The sequence below is a fragment of the Carassius auratus genome, unplaced genomic scaffold (assembly GCF_003368295.1).
Source record: "Carassius auratus strain Wakin unplaced genomic scaffold, ASM336829v1 scaf_tig00019772, whole genome shotgun sequence".
Classification (NCBI taxonomy): Eukaryota; Metazoa; Chordata; class Actinopteri; order Cypriniformes; family Cyprinidae; genus Carassius; species Carassius auratus.
This window is the reverse complement of record NW_020524987.1, coordinates 22,861-39,399: the sequence shown is the minus strand read 5'-3', so window position 1 is coordinate 39,399 and position 16,539 is coordinate 22,861. Positions and strand designations below refer to the sequence as shown.

The following is a 16,539-nucleotide window of genomic DNA, read 5'->3' as shown; positions in this document are numbered from 1 at the left end:
CAGTGTCATGTGATGTGCTATAATTATAAATAATAGTTGCGCACATTATTGGCAGGATTATATATATGTAATACAGAATTATTTTATAGCTTATTTCTTAATTTATCAAGAGAATTTTGTATTACATTGTTTAAAAGCGTTGATGTTCATAGAAGTTCAAACTTTATTTAATTAATTTTTTATAAATGTATTCTAATATAACTGGTGTTGTTGAAAGTCTAAGCAGCGTGTCTGTTATTCTCATCAGGCATTTACAGAGCCGCCCCCATGCGTCTGAACCCCCGACAGAGCCAGGTGAAGTCTGTGTACAAGACCCACATCGACGCCATCCACTTCCGGAAGACGGATGAGAAGCGTCTTCATGGACTGGACGAGGACGGTGAGCAGAAACTCTTCACCAAAGAACGTGTCGCAGCACTCAAAGAGCTAGCGGCCAAACCGGACGTCTACGACCGCTTGTCTCCGCGCTGGCGCCCAGCATCTATGAACACGAGGACATCAAGAAAGTGAGTTTTAACTGGCACTGCTTAAGACTGGCTCATGTTTTTCCTTAGATGCAATTCAAATGTTTCCCAGGATGTGAGTTAATAGATCTTTTTTTTTTTTTTTTTCAGGGCATCCTGCTGCAGTTATTTGGCGGGACCCGTAAGGACTTCACTCAGACGGGCCGTGGAAACTTCCGCGCAGAGGTCAACATCCTGCTTTGTGGCGATCCGGGCACCAGTAAATCCCAGCTGCTGCAGTACGTGTATAACCTGGTTCCTCGCGGTCAGTACACATCGGGGAAAGGATCCAGTGCTGTGGGGCTCACAGCGTACGTGATGAAGGACCCGGAAACCCGACAGCTGGTTCTCCAGACAGGAGCGCTCGTGCTCAGCGGACAACGGCATCTGCTGCATCGACGAGTTCGATAAGATGAGCGACAGCACGCGGTCTGTGCTGCATGAGGTCATGGAGCAGCAAACGCTCTCGATTGCTAAGGTGAGGGTGATGTGTGAACGATCACTGTGGCGACTGATTGTCAGGACAGGTCATTAATGCAGGTTTTGTGTGTCATAGGCTGGAATCATTTGCCAGCTTAATGCTCGGACCTCTGTCCTCGCCGCAGCCAATCCGGTGGAGTCTCAGTGGAACCCCAAGAAGACCACCATAGAAAACATCCAGCTGCCTCACACACTTCTGTCCAGGTATGAGAGCAACATGTCACAATTTACATGGACTTGACATTCATAATGTGATGTCTTTCTGAGAGAAACGAGAACAATTTACCCATCAGGATTACAGTTGATTGTAAAAAATGAGTTACATTACTCTTCAGAATTTGGTTATTATTGTTAACTTAAACTGTTAGAAAAACATTTTTGTTACTTTAAATAAATGGTAAACACTTGTCAAGCTAGTTGTAAAAAACTAAATTTCTCATGTAATTTGGTAAAATTCATGTAGTAAAACAAACCAATATAAAAATTGCCATTACAAAAAAGTGGAACACCACAAAATTACTAAAACTTTACAATTAAAATGGATCTATATATATATATATATAATATATATATATATATATATTATATATAATATATATATATATATATATATATATATATATTATACACACACACACACGTGTACACAGTGCACACACTACGTAAACACACTATTTTGGATGCTATTAATTGCTATTTTGCTAATGCTATTAATTGACTAATATATTTCACTGACACTAGAGTAAAACATACCAAATGCTTAAGTTTTTGTTGAACAAAGTTTAAAAAGAACCTAATTTAAATTTTATGTGAGATTATAAATATTTTACTGTCACTTTTGACCATTTAAATAAAGTTATCTAGTGTTGGCAATAAATTCCCCACTGTATAAAGATTAAAAAAATTAATACATCTAAAATTGGCAAATTGTACAAGTAACCCTAGAGACGTTTATTATACACAGTAAATGGCATGACTTTAATGATCTCATCTGTTTTAAACATTAAAATACGTTTTAAACTGTTTTTGTTGAACATTTTCTCTATTAGTGAACTAATAAAATCTCTGGTTGTTAGGTTTGATTTGATCTTCCTGATGCTGGACCCTCAGGACGAGGCGTATGACCGGCGTCTGGCTCATCACCTCGTGTCTCTGTATTATCAGAGTGAAGAGCAGATTGAAGAGGAGCATCTGGACATGGCCATGCTGAAAGACTACATCGCTTTCGCACGTACAACTGTGCATCCCAGACTCAGTGAAGAAGCTAGTCAGGCCCTTATCGAGGTACAGAAACAATATAGATCAGTGTAGCTGTAGTACTGCAGTATGCGAGCGAATGCATGTTGACAATATCAAATGAATTGTAATTTTGACCTTTACAGGCCTATGTAGACATGCGTAAGATCGGCAGCGGCAGAGGGATGGTGTCAGCATACCCCCGTCAGCTGGAGTCTCTCATCAGACTGGCTGAAGCTCATGCTAAAGTACGTTTCTCAAGCAAAGTCGAGTCCATCGATGTGGAGGAAGCCAAGAGACTGCACAGAGAAGCCCTGAAGCAGTCCGCAACTGATCCCAGGACAGGATTCGTGGATATCTCCATCCTCACCACGGGTACGGCTTACAGTACTACAAAAAGTTTATCATGATATATGTTTGTGTATTGTGTGTGTGTATATATAAATACAATATATATTTTATAACGTGTAAATGCATTTACTATATAAAACACAACATTTTCTTAAATGTATACATGCCTGTGTGTGTATTTTATATACACATAATAAATATACACAGTATTGACTATGTAACCAAACTTATTTTAGATGCGATTAATCGTTTGACAGTCTTGTTTAGAAATCAAAAGAAAAGTATTAATATTATATTCTTACATTATTAAGAGTACTAATAAATGATGAATCAAAATGATAATGAATAATGTAATTATATGAAATTGTTACATGTTATGCTACACTTCGTTTTAAAAATTACTTCATAATTAAATTAAATTTATAAATAATTGAGGGCTGTTCCTCAAATATTAAGATTATTTATTTATAAATTATATATGAGAGATTATTAGCTACAGTTTTACTTTGAAAATTATTTCATAATCTGTGCTATTTTTCAAATATATATTTTTTTATATATTTAAGAATGTATTCTATTAAATTAGTAATTTAATTGTATAAATTACTATTATTTGTCACACTTATATTAGATTTGTATAATCTGTGCTGATCCTCCGTTTATCATATCAGTTTAGCATATCAATTATCCTTAACTAGTACCTATTAATGTCTGCAGATTTAATGTCATGGTTTTAATTGGCTTTTTCTGTCAAGATATGAATGCATCTGCAGACCACTGCTATGTCTCAGAAGAATTTATATAAAATTGTAAAATTAAAAATTTCTAAATCAGTTTAAAGTAAATGAACTGTTTTATTATTAGTTTCCCTTCTTATCACTATATTATGACTTAACTAGTACCTGTGGATGTTGTATGCAAATTAAAGGGAGTCTGATGGTTTTGATTGGTTGTTTCTGGACAGGGATGAGTGCTACAGCACGCAAGCGTAAGGAGGAAGTGGCTCAGGCTCTGAAGAAACTCATCCAATCAAAGGGTAAAACCCCAGCTATGAAGTACCAGCAGCTGTTTGATGATCTCCGTGGCCAGTCAGAAGCGGTAATTTTCCTTGCGATTATTTGAATAATGCATAGGCACTCTAACTATACATGTTATGAATTTATATAAACTGCAAGCCTGAAACTTAAACATTTTCCTCCGGTTTCAGGCCATCACGAAGGACATGTTCGAAGAGGCCCTCAGAGCACTTGCTGATGAAGATTATTTGACCGTCACAGGAAAGACCGTTCGTCTTCTGTGAACGCTCACTGTGTACGACTGCTGCTTTCTCCCTCTTATTACTTGCTTTATCCTATCCTCTGTTTCTTTAGAGCGAATATTGTTAATAGTGATATGTATGGACAATTTCTGGTTGCAATAAATGAATTTTGTTGTTCAAGAGACGACTTTGGTAGTTAATAGCTGTTATTTACATGATCAGATGTGAAAAGCATCTATTCACTGACCCGAATCAATCACATGGTGCCGGTTAAAACCTCAAAGATTCACTTACTAAAACACTAAAAACTAAAACACTTGATGACAATGAATTAACAAACACAAACTAGATCTTATGATTTATTATAAATAGATTAATTAAACAATGGAAACTGAATAGTAGAGAACAGGAAACAGATTTTTTTTTATACAATGTCATTTTAGAAAAAATCTAATTCATTGTTTATGCTCTCTGATGTCTGTTTTCTCACTTAAAAGTCCTTAATTGAAGGACAATGTCATAAATGCCCTGTTTTTATGTATATTACAGAGGGCTGAAAAGGAGAAATTGAGGACAAAGGTATAAAGTGACTACTTAAAACAATAATTCAACTGCATCACCTGAAAACATGACAACATCTTCAAGGTGTACGAGTGGAAAAAAAGTTATTTATTATAGAATAAAAATTTTGCAGTGGAGCCACGCCCCTCCCTCGCTTCATGACCGACATTAGTCACGTGACTCGTCAACGTCACGCCTTCGTACGCTTTTGGATTCGGGCAGAAGACGATGGCGGCCTCCTCAGGTTTGTCTCACAATCTCCTCAATCTTCGCGGTCCTCCTCGGCCGTAATTTAATTATAGAATCGCTGAGCCCGTGCCTCACGACCCAATATAGATTATCTGAGAAGTCTACCGTTATCAAGCTCCTTAATTTACTTCACCTCACAGATCTGTGTGCAGTTTGAACGTGTGTGTTAGCATCGTGCTAACGGCCCTCAGATAGCCCTTTAGTTTAAAAATAACATAAAATTTATTTTTATCATCAGCTAATCAATGTTATAGACACACTTCAGATATAATCAAGCACTCGTATAGAACTAAGGCATAGATTAAATGCAGTATATTGCAGCTGGGCGGATGTTTCGGTGCAAATGTGAGGCGAGGCGGAGCATTGACGCGCGTGTTTCTGCTGGATCCGTCCAGAGTCATGAATAACGGGCCTTTAACTGCTGTTTGTCTCTCATAAAAGCACCCGAGCAGGCGGTTAATCCCTCATATAGTAATTCTAAACTATTTAAATATAATAAGTCTTTGGAGAAGTGCGTCGTGATTGTGGAATATAGATATATAGGTTAATAACAACACTCATTTAAGTGTAAAGCCATTTCATAACAGAAAACACGAGGTTTAGAGTTTAAGTGGAGTTGGTTTATACATATACACTAAAGGAGAATTTTAAACCCCTCTGAAGCTTTTACAACTTCAAATTGTTTAATTAATGATTTAATGCAAATCACAGCAGTGCGAAGTCATGTAGCCAATGTTAAGATCAAATAACATTTTAGACTTTATAAACTACATATGTAAAGAACAGCTCATCTTGTTGTGTTTCTAACATGTCAAAACTCACAGATCATTACATCTGCACAGGCTGATTTGGACATTTGCTTATCTAGAATCAGATATATGAAATCTAGGACTGTGTGTGTTTACATATTATCTTGAATGTTTACATGAGGTCAGATGCATCAGCCAATATTTTATCAGAAATGTATTAAGTTGTTCGGGCTTGTGCATCTGGTGATCGTCTTAAGATTTTGAGGAAGTGAAAACACTGATAAAGCAACATGGGTGTCATTTCCTGAATCATTCACAAATGAGTGATCAGTCGGTCTTTTAGACGCTCGCCTGAACTTGAGAATCTTGTCCCTCCACTTTTTTTTAAATGGGATTGTCTATGAAAACTCGTGGTGATACTAACTTGTTTGTTGAAATGCACATATTGTTTAAATCTTGTAGGTTCCTACATTATAATTTTTGTCTTGGTTGAGTATTTAAATTAAATGTAATAATTTAAATACTAATTTAAATCGTACCTCAAATAAAAGGTTTTGCACATCCACAAAAAAGGAAACAGATGTTGGTTTCATATTAAATAAAATATCCAACTCTCATATATCACACACATATATATATATATATATATATATGTGTATGTATGTGTGTGTGTGTGTATGTGTGTGTAATATATATACAAACTATACTGTGATCATTGTGAAATTAGACATTAGATATGAATTCCCTGAATGATGATGAATGAACTCATGACCGTTTTACATAAATTGAATCATAAATACACAAGGAGAGGAAAAGTGTATATTTTAGATTTCCTGTTCATTTTGAATCAACTTTTTATTTCTGTTCACTGATGTAGGCTTACGGCGTGACAAATTAAGAATATAAATTTTCCTTGAAGTCATTCAATTAATATGAACTCATAGAAACGGCATGTATAATAAATATACAATAGTCTTATTTTTTTTTATTCTTCATTAAAAATGATTACCAACTAGCCAGCTGCTAACAAAGGTTTCCAGAAACATGGTTCTTCATGAACTGTTTTGGGATTCTTGCAGGAGTTAAAGTCCCTCGTAATTTTCGTTTGTTGGAAGAGCTGGAGGAAGGACAGAAGGGTGTCGGTGATGGGACGGTGAGCTGGGGTCTGGAGGATGACGAGGATATGACTCTCACACGGTGGACGGGCATGATCATCGGACCTGCACGAGTATGTTTGCGCTTTAATCAGTTTAATGTAGCAGTTAAGGGAGAACACTGATGACGCTGGTGGTGTAGATTTAAGATAAAGATGCATGCTATGAAAGCAGTCATGCAGCGGAAACGTCCTTCGGTGATTTATGTATTTGTTCAAGTTGGCACCTGATTCTTTATTGGTCTGGAAATATGAATCACTCAAAGGTCTTTAGGATTATTTGTGATTCGTTTCATTTGCTTAATGGGTAAACTGAACCCTGCCATGAAACCTAAGTCATATTTCACCCTCAAAATGATTGAAATTATATTTTGCATAAAGATAATGAAGCCTTTTCTATGAGCGTTTGCAGTGACAATCAAGCCCTTTCATTATGAATTACATGTTTGCAGTTTGTAATAAAACAGAATTCATTGTGTCCAGGCAGGATGTGAATGAGTTTTTTTGTTTTTCACACTACAGTAAATTTTGGGTGCAAAAGAAAAAAAATCTGAATTGGTAAAAATATGAAAATAATATGAATGGTCCTAAAAATTCTAATGTAAATTATTAACATTCTTATTTTGAATTCAGGGTGAAAAATGACCTTCACTTTTTTTTCTTAGAGAGAATCTTCATAATAATAGTGCTGCTCTACAGGCGAAGTAAGATAATTCTACCTTTTAGTTTGTTTGTTTTTCAGGGAGCTTTTAACCTAGTGGTTTGCTAAATAGAAGTGAAGTGGTTCTTTAGCATTCAAACTATTCAGCTAGCCTGAAATTACAAGATAATTGTGTATAGATAATATTGGTGAATTTGACATGTCATCATTTAAAGAAAAATTGCAGGGTTTTTCCAGGTCTTAATTTGCCCTTCCATAAATTAAGGCCTTAAAAGGTCTTAAATTGGAGCTGAAAGTCATAAATTCATAAATTTCTAGCATTTAATGTTACATTCACGGCAAAAATAGAAATCTCTAAATATGTTTCAGTCGTCTTGCATTTGCTTGAGATGCAAAATATTATGAAGTCTTGTTTTCTGAGAAACTGAACAACAAAATAAACTGCGTTTATGCTTAAAACATGAACAAATATGTCGAGAGAGCACTTTAAGTTGAAGAGTCCATTGGCTGATGCTAGTTTTTGTTTTATTCAAACTCGCTTCATTTTGATCTCTTTCTCAGAAAATGACTTCTTAAGTCATATTGTTTTTTGTTTTTTTAAGAAACTAGATATTTGTAATCGTAAATACTACTGAGGAAGAATATCACATTTTTGCAGGGCCAGTAGAAGTTATGGTTATTTATTTCCATTTTTTGTTGTTGGGAACAGAGATATTCAAGCCTTACTAAAATGAATTAAAAAGTAATTGAGTTCTGTTGGAAGCTGTATTTTTAATCTTTCTTGTTTTGTGCTCCCCAGTCATTCGCATTTTGAGAATATATTGACATATTTTGTTCCCGTTTGTACATTTTCTCTACTTGGTTTTTAAAACATCTCAAATGTAGCATCATAAAACCCTGAGTTAAGTGTGATACTGTGTTTCCAGCTGTAGTCTATTACTGTGTGCTGTTATCGTATCGAATACTATGGATGAAAAAGTTGCATCAGCATCTGAAGTGTGAGATTTTTTGTTTGTTTAAGATGTATGGGTCTGTTCTCTTGTTCTACTTGGCATTTCGGCAGTAACCTTTGTCTTTTTCCTCATTTCTCAGACTAATTACGAAAACAGAATATACAGCCTGAAAGTGGAGTGCGGACCCAAATATCCCGAAGTACCACCGAATGTTAGATTTGTAACAAAAATTAGCATGAACGGAATAAATAATTCCAATGGGATGGTAAGTTGAATCATCTTTATAAATGTCTATTTTGATTGTTATTTTAACAGAGTATCGTCAGCCGTGTTTGAGATCATTTAGCAGCAAACTGTTAGAAATGTGTGATGTTGCAGTTTTTCATAGCGATGCAGAACAGAGGCCCTCGAGTCCCATCAGTGCTGCAGAGGAGGGACGTTTTTCACTCTGCCTAAGCAGAACCAATAATGAACCTCAAACACATCTAATGAGATTCAGCTGGATACAAAATAGACAAGGAGCCATAGTAAATTAAACCCCCTTATTACCCCACAGAGGGTTGTTATTTTGTTGAATCCTCATTTGTGTCTGTTTTTCTTAATGGTTGGTAACTTGAATCAGTCCAAGTCTTTGTGCCGTTTGCTTAGTAGAAGTATACTGGTTTAATATTAACTAAATCCTAGACATTTTACAAGCTATTTATTTGAAGGAAATAGGGGGAAATATGATAAGCTGGTTCCTAAATGTGATATCAAATTGACCTTTAGTCAAGTAAAGGTGATATGGCTAATTAATACATAAGGATGTCTGCCTTCAACTAAAATGAGAAGGAAGCTTTTGTAATATGACTTCTGAGATATATGATGCAGGGTTACACCATGTTCACACCATGTTCACACTGAAGAGTGTCACCCTGTTCAGTTTCAGAGTCAGTTTCTTGTTTTTTTGTCACAAGATGAAATGACACATCTTACCCTGAACTCTACAGTAATGATTATAAAGTCCAATCACATGGCTCATATGGAAATTGGGATCTATTTGACACATTTTTATACGGCAGTCATACTGATACCACAGGACATTATTGTGGTAGTGGAATATTATTTGCGCCCACTTTGACTTCTAGTATAACCTTTTACGTTTTCTGTGCTTTTTAGTTAATTGGTTTGTTTGGTCGACAAGTAAGTCTCATTGACGAGTTCCAGGATTGAGTTTAGCTGTTTCAACGGCATTTGTGGCATAATTTGATTAGCACCGAAAATAGTTTTGACTCATCCCTCAGTTGTTATGCTAAAATCATATTCGCGGTAAAACACTGCCTTTGTGAGTTGACCAAGCTAGTCTGGAAACAGAAATGTGAAACGGCTATTTTGTAGCTGGGGTGGGACTTTTGATTATGTGTTAGCAATATAATAATGAGTTTCCAACCAACAAGTATAATGTTTCAATCTTCTGGCTATACTTTCTATGTTGTGATTGATTTTGTTTCCCCCTAAAATGCTAGTTTATGTTATTGCATTGGACAAAGATTTACTGACTTCGCTCACACTGGGAATAACAACTAAATATTTTTTTTCAGCATACACTATGAGGGTTAAAACTATGTTTTTAAAGTTTACAGTCTGTATATTTTTATTGTGAGTAACTATAACCAGCATTTTGTCCCTTTGATTTTAATAACTGAGGAATGAATTGAAATTATGTCACAAATGCCAATACATTTCTTTAGTAAATCCTTCATATTCTTTATTTAATTCAGTGCAGAGGGTGTTTAATTTCATGTGCGACTGTAACCGAAATCATATAACTCATTTCCACATGTCCCCTCCCTTTCTTCTTTTGTTTCAGGTGGATGCACGTAGCATACCAATTCTAGCAAAATGGCAAAACTCATATAGCATTAAAGTCGTTCTTCAAGAGCTAAGGCGTCTTATGATGTCCAAAGAGAATATGAAGCTTCCTCAACCACCGGAGGGACAGACATACAGCAATTAATTGTAAATGATTGTTACGACCCTCTGTCTTAAACCTTACACTCTTAGAAATGTCTTGTAAATCATCAGAAAAAGAAAACAAATATTGCTCACTCCACACTCGATTGGACATTTCTAATAGTTCAGCTTGAGAAACAAAGGAAGGAAACGCTTATATTATGTGGCACCATGTTCAATTCTGTTTTAAAGTTACGAGTGCACAAATCTCTCTCTTCCAGTAACATTTGCATCGACCACGAGCTTTATGATGATGAACTGAATCCAGTCAGCATAGACGCAAGAAAGAAGGCATGCTAGGTGAGGTTTATATACAGATCTGTTCATTTTAAGTTAAAGTAACGGGACACCAAAAAAATAAAAATAAAATTAGGATGCATAAACAGCATGCTTTAAAAAAAAAAATTGTAAGTTAATTGAACCTTTTTTGTGTGTGTGTGTGTCTGAACCCCTCACTTAAGGTTCCTAAAAGTGTGCCTGTAGTCTAGTAGTGTCGCAAAAGGGGTGGGTGCGTTTCTGAACTTTCTCTTCCGTTTCGTTTTTATTTTCAACGTCTGTATTTGACACGATCGCAGTGTTGTACACGGATGCTCTGTTCTGTTCTGAAATCAAACCGCGTGCAAGGATCTGTCGGGTGCATTAAAATATGACTCTCCAACCTGCTGTCAGACTCTGTTCGTATAAGAGTCCATCAAACGCCGCAGAAATACGCTGAGATGTTACTGTACGAATAAAACAGCAAACCCTTGCCATTCAGAGAGTGTCCGACTCACTGTTTTGCATCGTTTGAATGACACCGCCTTATTTTTACAGTGATAGATTAATTTTATACATCGATCCTACCTGTAAACGCTCACATTGATCTCATATCACTGCAATTTAACTGAACATAAGTGTGCGTTGTGAACTGTGACATTTAAATCGCTCATTACATAAGTTTTTCGGATGCGTTTGAACATTTCCCACACTGTTGTACTGTGAAAGTGAGTTTGAGGTGGTGTGTTCAGTAGGAATCACTGATTGTGTCAATGGTAAGGATTTGCTGTACACTTGCCCTTTGCTTAACCACAGTGCTTTATGCGACGGCATGCTGTTATGTAGCTTTCATTACGCCACTGACTAGTACTTCAGTAATTATTACATTAGAACCACTGTTATAATCCTTAGGTACTCTAACGAAGTTAATCATTGAATTAAATTGTAATTCCAGTGAATGGTGGGGGTTTGTTGTGCTGTTCTTCATTTATGCTTTCGGTTGGCTATGACCTTTTTATTGAAGTCTTCATTAGCGAAAACTAATAGGCAGTTATTGTGCAAATTAATATATGTAGTGGCAGTTTTCTTACGGTCTTGACATTTTCAGAGCCACTGATGAATCACCCTGTAATGCATCTAAGAAACTTTTTTTTTTTCTTTCTCTGCTCCCTGTTCATTTTTTTTCTTTCTTTTTTTTTAAAGACATGTAATCAAGTTAAGTTGAATTTGTGACACCGGGGCTATGTTCAGAATAATAAAACAAACTGTGGAACACACTTGGTTTTGACTCTGGTTATTTTCTACAGAGCTGCTTGGAGTATTTATGGAATTAATATATACAACAACAAAAAAGAATAGCAAAGTCAACTATACCAGATTTGGCTTTTTGTTTCAGCAGTGCCCTAATTTAACCATATTAGTATGTACTTTTAATGCTCTAATGTTCATATAATATTGAATGTTAGTATAAAGTACTTTATCTAATTGTATATTAGATGAAGTACACAGGTGTATCTTTGAGGGTTACACACCAGTGACAAGCTGTTGGTGCATTTTTTGCACATCTCTTGCAGTGTTTTTATATGTGTGTGTGTTTTAGTTGGCTAGTTAAACGTACATGTAGCTACATTTGGGACTTATTTGTGGTTTACTGATGTGTAATGAAAATATCTTGTTTTAATTTAACAAAATGAACCCTTTTTATTTTTTAAATGGATAGTTAACCTAAAAATAAATGTTTACTCATTTACCCTCATTTCATTCCAAACCCAAGACTTTGGTTAGCCCTAAATTAAAAAGCCTAAAAAAGTGATGATCACATCTCTTCACATTTTATATATATATAAAATATTATTTTTATTTATTTTATTTTTTTGTGATTGATTTATAAATAGTTTTACATTTAGATAAAAAAATATATATTTTGCATGTGCTTTGTCCAAAGCGACTTAGAACTAGGGGATAAAGCGATTCTTCTTAAAGAGGCAAACTGACACAGGAAATGCTCGTAATACCAAGTTTCAAGCATTTGTTCATGTAAGTACAAGCTAGAAAGGGAAAGAATAAATGAAGAGAAAGACAAGCTTTTATTTTTTAATTTAGGATGAAATCAAATAGCGTCGCAAGAGAGATTTCTGTTGTCGTTTGAAAATAGTTGGGTTTGGCATTCCGGATAGGGGTGGGGAGATCATTCTACCAGCCAGGAATGGTGAACGAGAATGTTCTGGAAAGTTTTGTTTCACTGGGAAATGCATCACATTGCGTAAGTCCTACTGTCTCATCCTTGTGGTTTTATATCTTTAGTCCATCATTGAAAGATGTGTCTGTCACTGGAAACATTTTCTCTCATCCATTTTATATTCACTGTCTATTAAACATTGATTTTGTTTCCACTAAGGGGTCTTTTAGAGCTTTTTTAGATGCTCTGTTCTACAGATTTAGCTGGAAATGGTAGAACCTAAGGTTTTTCTTAATTTTTTACTAAAATCACGAGCCTGTCAGCATGCCACCATAGTGTTTGGACACTTAAACCACATTTAAATTTATTTAGATAAATTCCAACTGGTTCACCGAAAATGTAAAGGAAGTTCAAACAAGAAAAACTTAAAAAAGAAAGTGTTCAAAATGAGCATATTTCATTAATTTAGACACTTTCTGGCTGTAATGCAATGCCTGAGTGTTCTTTCTCTATGCTTAAATTCTCTTTCAGATGTGAATGATGTGTTCTGGGAAAGCTGCTGGTGCATTTTAATCATGCATTTTATTATTGATCTGCCTTTCAAGATCTATGAAACACATTTGTTTTCTTTGATCCTTTCCTGCATAGACCAAGGTTGAGAAAAACTGTCACACCATAACCTTGCTCAGTCCAAAACCCTCCAGGAATTGCAATGATCAAACCTGGGCATTGACTTTTGTCACAAGGAGGCGCTATATGCACAGCCATGAGGTTCATTCATCCGCATCTAACTCACATGAAGCTTCTGTGCATGCAGTGTCTTCTGTGATCACTAGAGTGCACTGCCATGACTTTGCATCTGTGGCACAGTGCTGCAGCAATGCATTATTTTTATGTTTCCAAAAAAGACATGCTTTATTGACCTTGCCAAAGGGAAAGCTGACGACAGAGCAGGAACCAGAGCAGTCGCTCTTGGCCATGTCTTTGTGTCTCAGGCCGTGTATAATTAGAGCATTCTCCTCGACACTTGTAAGCGGGTTGTCTCTGTCCAAGGGGAACTTTCATCCTGATTTAACCGCTACTGAGAGAGGAAAAGTCCCTTGTTAAAGAAAGAACCTTATGTCTGTCAGATGTTAACTGAAATGCTCTGTCATTAAGCTTGCATGGCAAGTGTGACCAAGAAGTCATGTTCCTGAATATTCATTTTCATTTGTGCAAGCAGTCTTTAAAACTAGTGTGACAGAATTGCTTTTAAATGTAAAAAAGGTAATGTTTTGGAATAATTTCAGTGGTATTTACACTATACTTAAAAGATCACCATGGTCCATGTCTAAAAACATGATATTATCATGGTACTTTTTTGTAATTTAGTGCATGGTATATGATACATAATTCTTTATATTATTGCATTTCAGCAGATTGATAGTTAAAACCCATTTAAATGGTTTTTATTCAGATTTGTATTACATTTGATTTACATCTTTTCTGTGTTCAAATTAAATCCTAAAATTTAGCTTTTCATTGTGGTCTCAGACTTTGTATATATTCATATCTGAATATGCATGAGCTATACATTTTAGCATTGTATAATATATGATGGTTTACTAGTTTTGTGAAACTTGTTATAAAGCATTGTTCAGTGCCAAACCAACAGCTAGAGGACTTGTACAGTATCAAAAGTTTGCTCATACTTGCTAATATGCATGACTGCTCTTTTGTGAGTGTGAGAACCTCTGGCAGATTGAAATCATGTGTGGTTTTTCTCATCTCCCCCGTCGCCTGTTCTCACTCCTGACTGATGAGATGCAATTGTAAATATCTGCTGGAGACAGTCTGATGTGTGTTTACTCAATGCTCTGCCGAGCTGCAAAAATAAACCGTGACATCAAGACTGTGACGTCACAATGTGATCAATGATGCTGCAGGAGCGGTGCTTATATAAGATCAATAAAGCAGTGCAGTTTAAAGCTGGTAGCATTGTTCAAATTGATGGATTATAAAAAATGAAAAAATGTGTTTGTTTAGTTTGGAACAGAACAATGCTTGTAACACACCAAACACCCAATTCTAATATGCATTAATCTTAATAACTACTATTCATTTGTATTTAATCATTTATAAGTGATAATAATTGTCCATGAAGGCTGGAAGTGAAAAACTAATTGTGCTGTCAAATGATTAATCGCCATTAATAGCATCCAAAATAAGTGTTTATGTAATATATGTGTGTGAACTTTATTATTTATTTATTTATTATATGTATTTTATATTTGTATAATATATATATAATACAGAAATATACATTTTTTCTTGAATATATACATGCATGTGTATTTATATATACGTAATAAATATACACAGCACACACACAGTGTAAACAAATAATTTTATTATGTAATCGTTTGACAGCATTTGTATATATATGTTATATAATGTATATAAATAGAGATAGATCGATACATTGATACAAAATTAATATAGCCTACTTGTGTATTTTTGTATACATTTATTCAATTCTAACCATCTTTATGTGAATTAATTAGTCTGTTAACATTGCATGATGTCTTAATGCGTAGTTATTATAAAGTTTTTGTGAAGAGTTGCCCAAAAGTTTTTCATCCTGAAGTTTGTCTTTGTCAGTAAATGCAACAAGGCAAAGAAAATATATATTCATGCTGAGGAGAAAGGAGAAGAACAAATAAGCTGTGTACGGATCCCATTCCAAGTTATTTATTCACAGGGCAAAGCCAGCAGACTTTGTGTCTCTGGCTTGTGAGCGCTATTAAATTACTGCGGGATGTTTTTAATTACCGCCCATAAATGGAGCAACACAGCCCGGCTCAGAGCGCTTCGGCCCCCAGACTTCAGTTCTGCTGGGGAGGCCGGCCTCGGTCCCTCCTCGTCCCGGTGGTCTTCCTGTGTGTGTTGTCTGTGTGTGTTTATGTAATGCAAGCATTAGAAAGTGTGCTCTTTTTTTAAGGGAAAAGTGAGCGTTCACGCCTCTGCTGGAAGGGAGGAAATAGCTAATAAAACAAGGGTGAAAACGGAGTGAGGGAGAGAAGGGGAAGCAAGGAAAGTGGGACGGGGTGGGAACGGGGCTCTGATCCACTTAATTGCTCTTAAATGAAAAGAGTTTTGGCTTCTTACACACGGTGTTTAAGGAGACTTAAACGCAATCCCAGATGTACGGCCACAAAGCGTCACTCTCACTGGCCCTGCAGGCTGTAATCCGTCTCCTGCGCTGGTGCCATCAGTAATAGCACTTGTCGCCAGTAGAATTGCTGTTAATGTCTCTTTTGAAACCTCAAATCTGGTGCCATATATTTCTGGAGCGGTGTATGTCGAATCAGACTCGGCTACTTAAGTTTGTTTGACCTTATTTTACACACAGGGCCTTTTAAAGCGAAGGGAGTCAGTAAATCTCTTGGTAATGTTCACTATTAGTATATGAGACATTTTTGGTGTCGATATCGGCAGTTTGTCTTTTGTGAGGCGTGACAGACAAATTAATCGGCATGTCAAGTCAATTTAAAATGCTTTTGATAAAACTCAAAGCAAGACTGAGCCATCAAATGACATTGTGCTGTGCTCTTGTCCGAAGCAAGACTGCAGAAACGTGCTGTCGGAAGTCATCAGGATAACTATGTGGTGTGCATAGCCTGGATGTACTTTTTCTGTCATCGTTTAATCACCGTCATGTCATTTCAAACCTGTATGACCGACTTGTAGTGGAACACAAAAGAAGATATTTTGAACTAACTTAATATCTGAATTAACTTCAAAGTAATAATTCACCTAAAAATGAATATTTGGTCATCATTCAATCACCTTCATGTAATGTAGACTGTAAAATAACACATTTTAAACAACACTGGGAACCAACCAACATTGACTTTTAGTGTACACTATAAAAAATGATCAAAGTTGTATATAATAAACAAGAACACTTTCGAAAAACA

At 35.8% G+C, this 16,539-nt stretch overlaps 2 protein-coding genes across 2 annotated transcripts; both read left to right on the top strand.

Moving 5' to 3' along the window:
- Nucleotides 1-223: 223 nt before the first annotated feature.
- On the top strand, nucleotides 224-4,015 carry LOC113076323 (DNA replication licensing factor mcm4-A-like; the record flags this gene model as incomplete). Its single annotated transcript, XM_026248956.1, is given in 9 exon segments — nucleotides 224-457; nucleotides 460-506; nucleotides 615-878; nucleotides 880-981; nucleotides 1,060-1,187; nucleotides 2,060-2,267; nucleotides 2,366-2,594; nucleotides 3,535-3,668; nucleotides 3,778-4,015. Coding segments are annotated over 9 exon segments (1,439 nt in total), but the record flags the coding sequence as incomplete, so codon positions are not given.
- Nucleotides 4,016-4,508: 493 nt separating this feature from the next.
- Nucleotides 4,509-11,678, top strand: LOC113076324 (ubiquitin-conjugating enzyme E2 variant 2-like). The gene is made up of 4 exons (XM_026248957.1): nucleotides 4,509-4,633; nucleotides 6,467-6,615; nucleotides 8,294-8,419; nucleotides 10,004-11,678. The coding sequence occupies exons 1-4, from the start codon at nucleotides 4,618-4,620 to the stop codon at nucleotides 10,148-10,150; spliced, it is 438 nt and encodes a 145-aa protein (XP_026104742.1). The 5' UTR covers nucleotides 4,509-4,617; the 3' UTR covers nucleotides 10,151-11,678.
- Nucleotides 11,679-16,539: the final 4,861 nt, after the last annotated feature.

What these genes read in the sequence shown, in the direction of transcription:
- LOC113076324 (XM_026248957.1), top strand. An exon ending in TGATCATCGGACCTGCACGA is followed by an intron (nt 6,616 to 8,293) that starts GTATGTTTGCGC and finishes CTCATTTCTCAG; the next exon opens with ACTAATTACGAAAACAGAAT. An exon ending in TAAATAATTCCAATGGGATG is followed by an intron (nt 8,420 to 10,003) that starts GTAAGTTGAATC and finishes CTTTTGTTTCAG; the next exon opens with GTGGATGCACGTAGCATACC.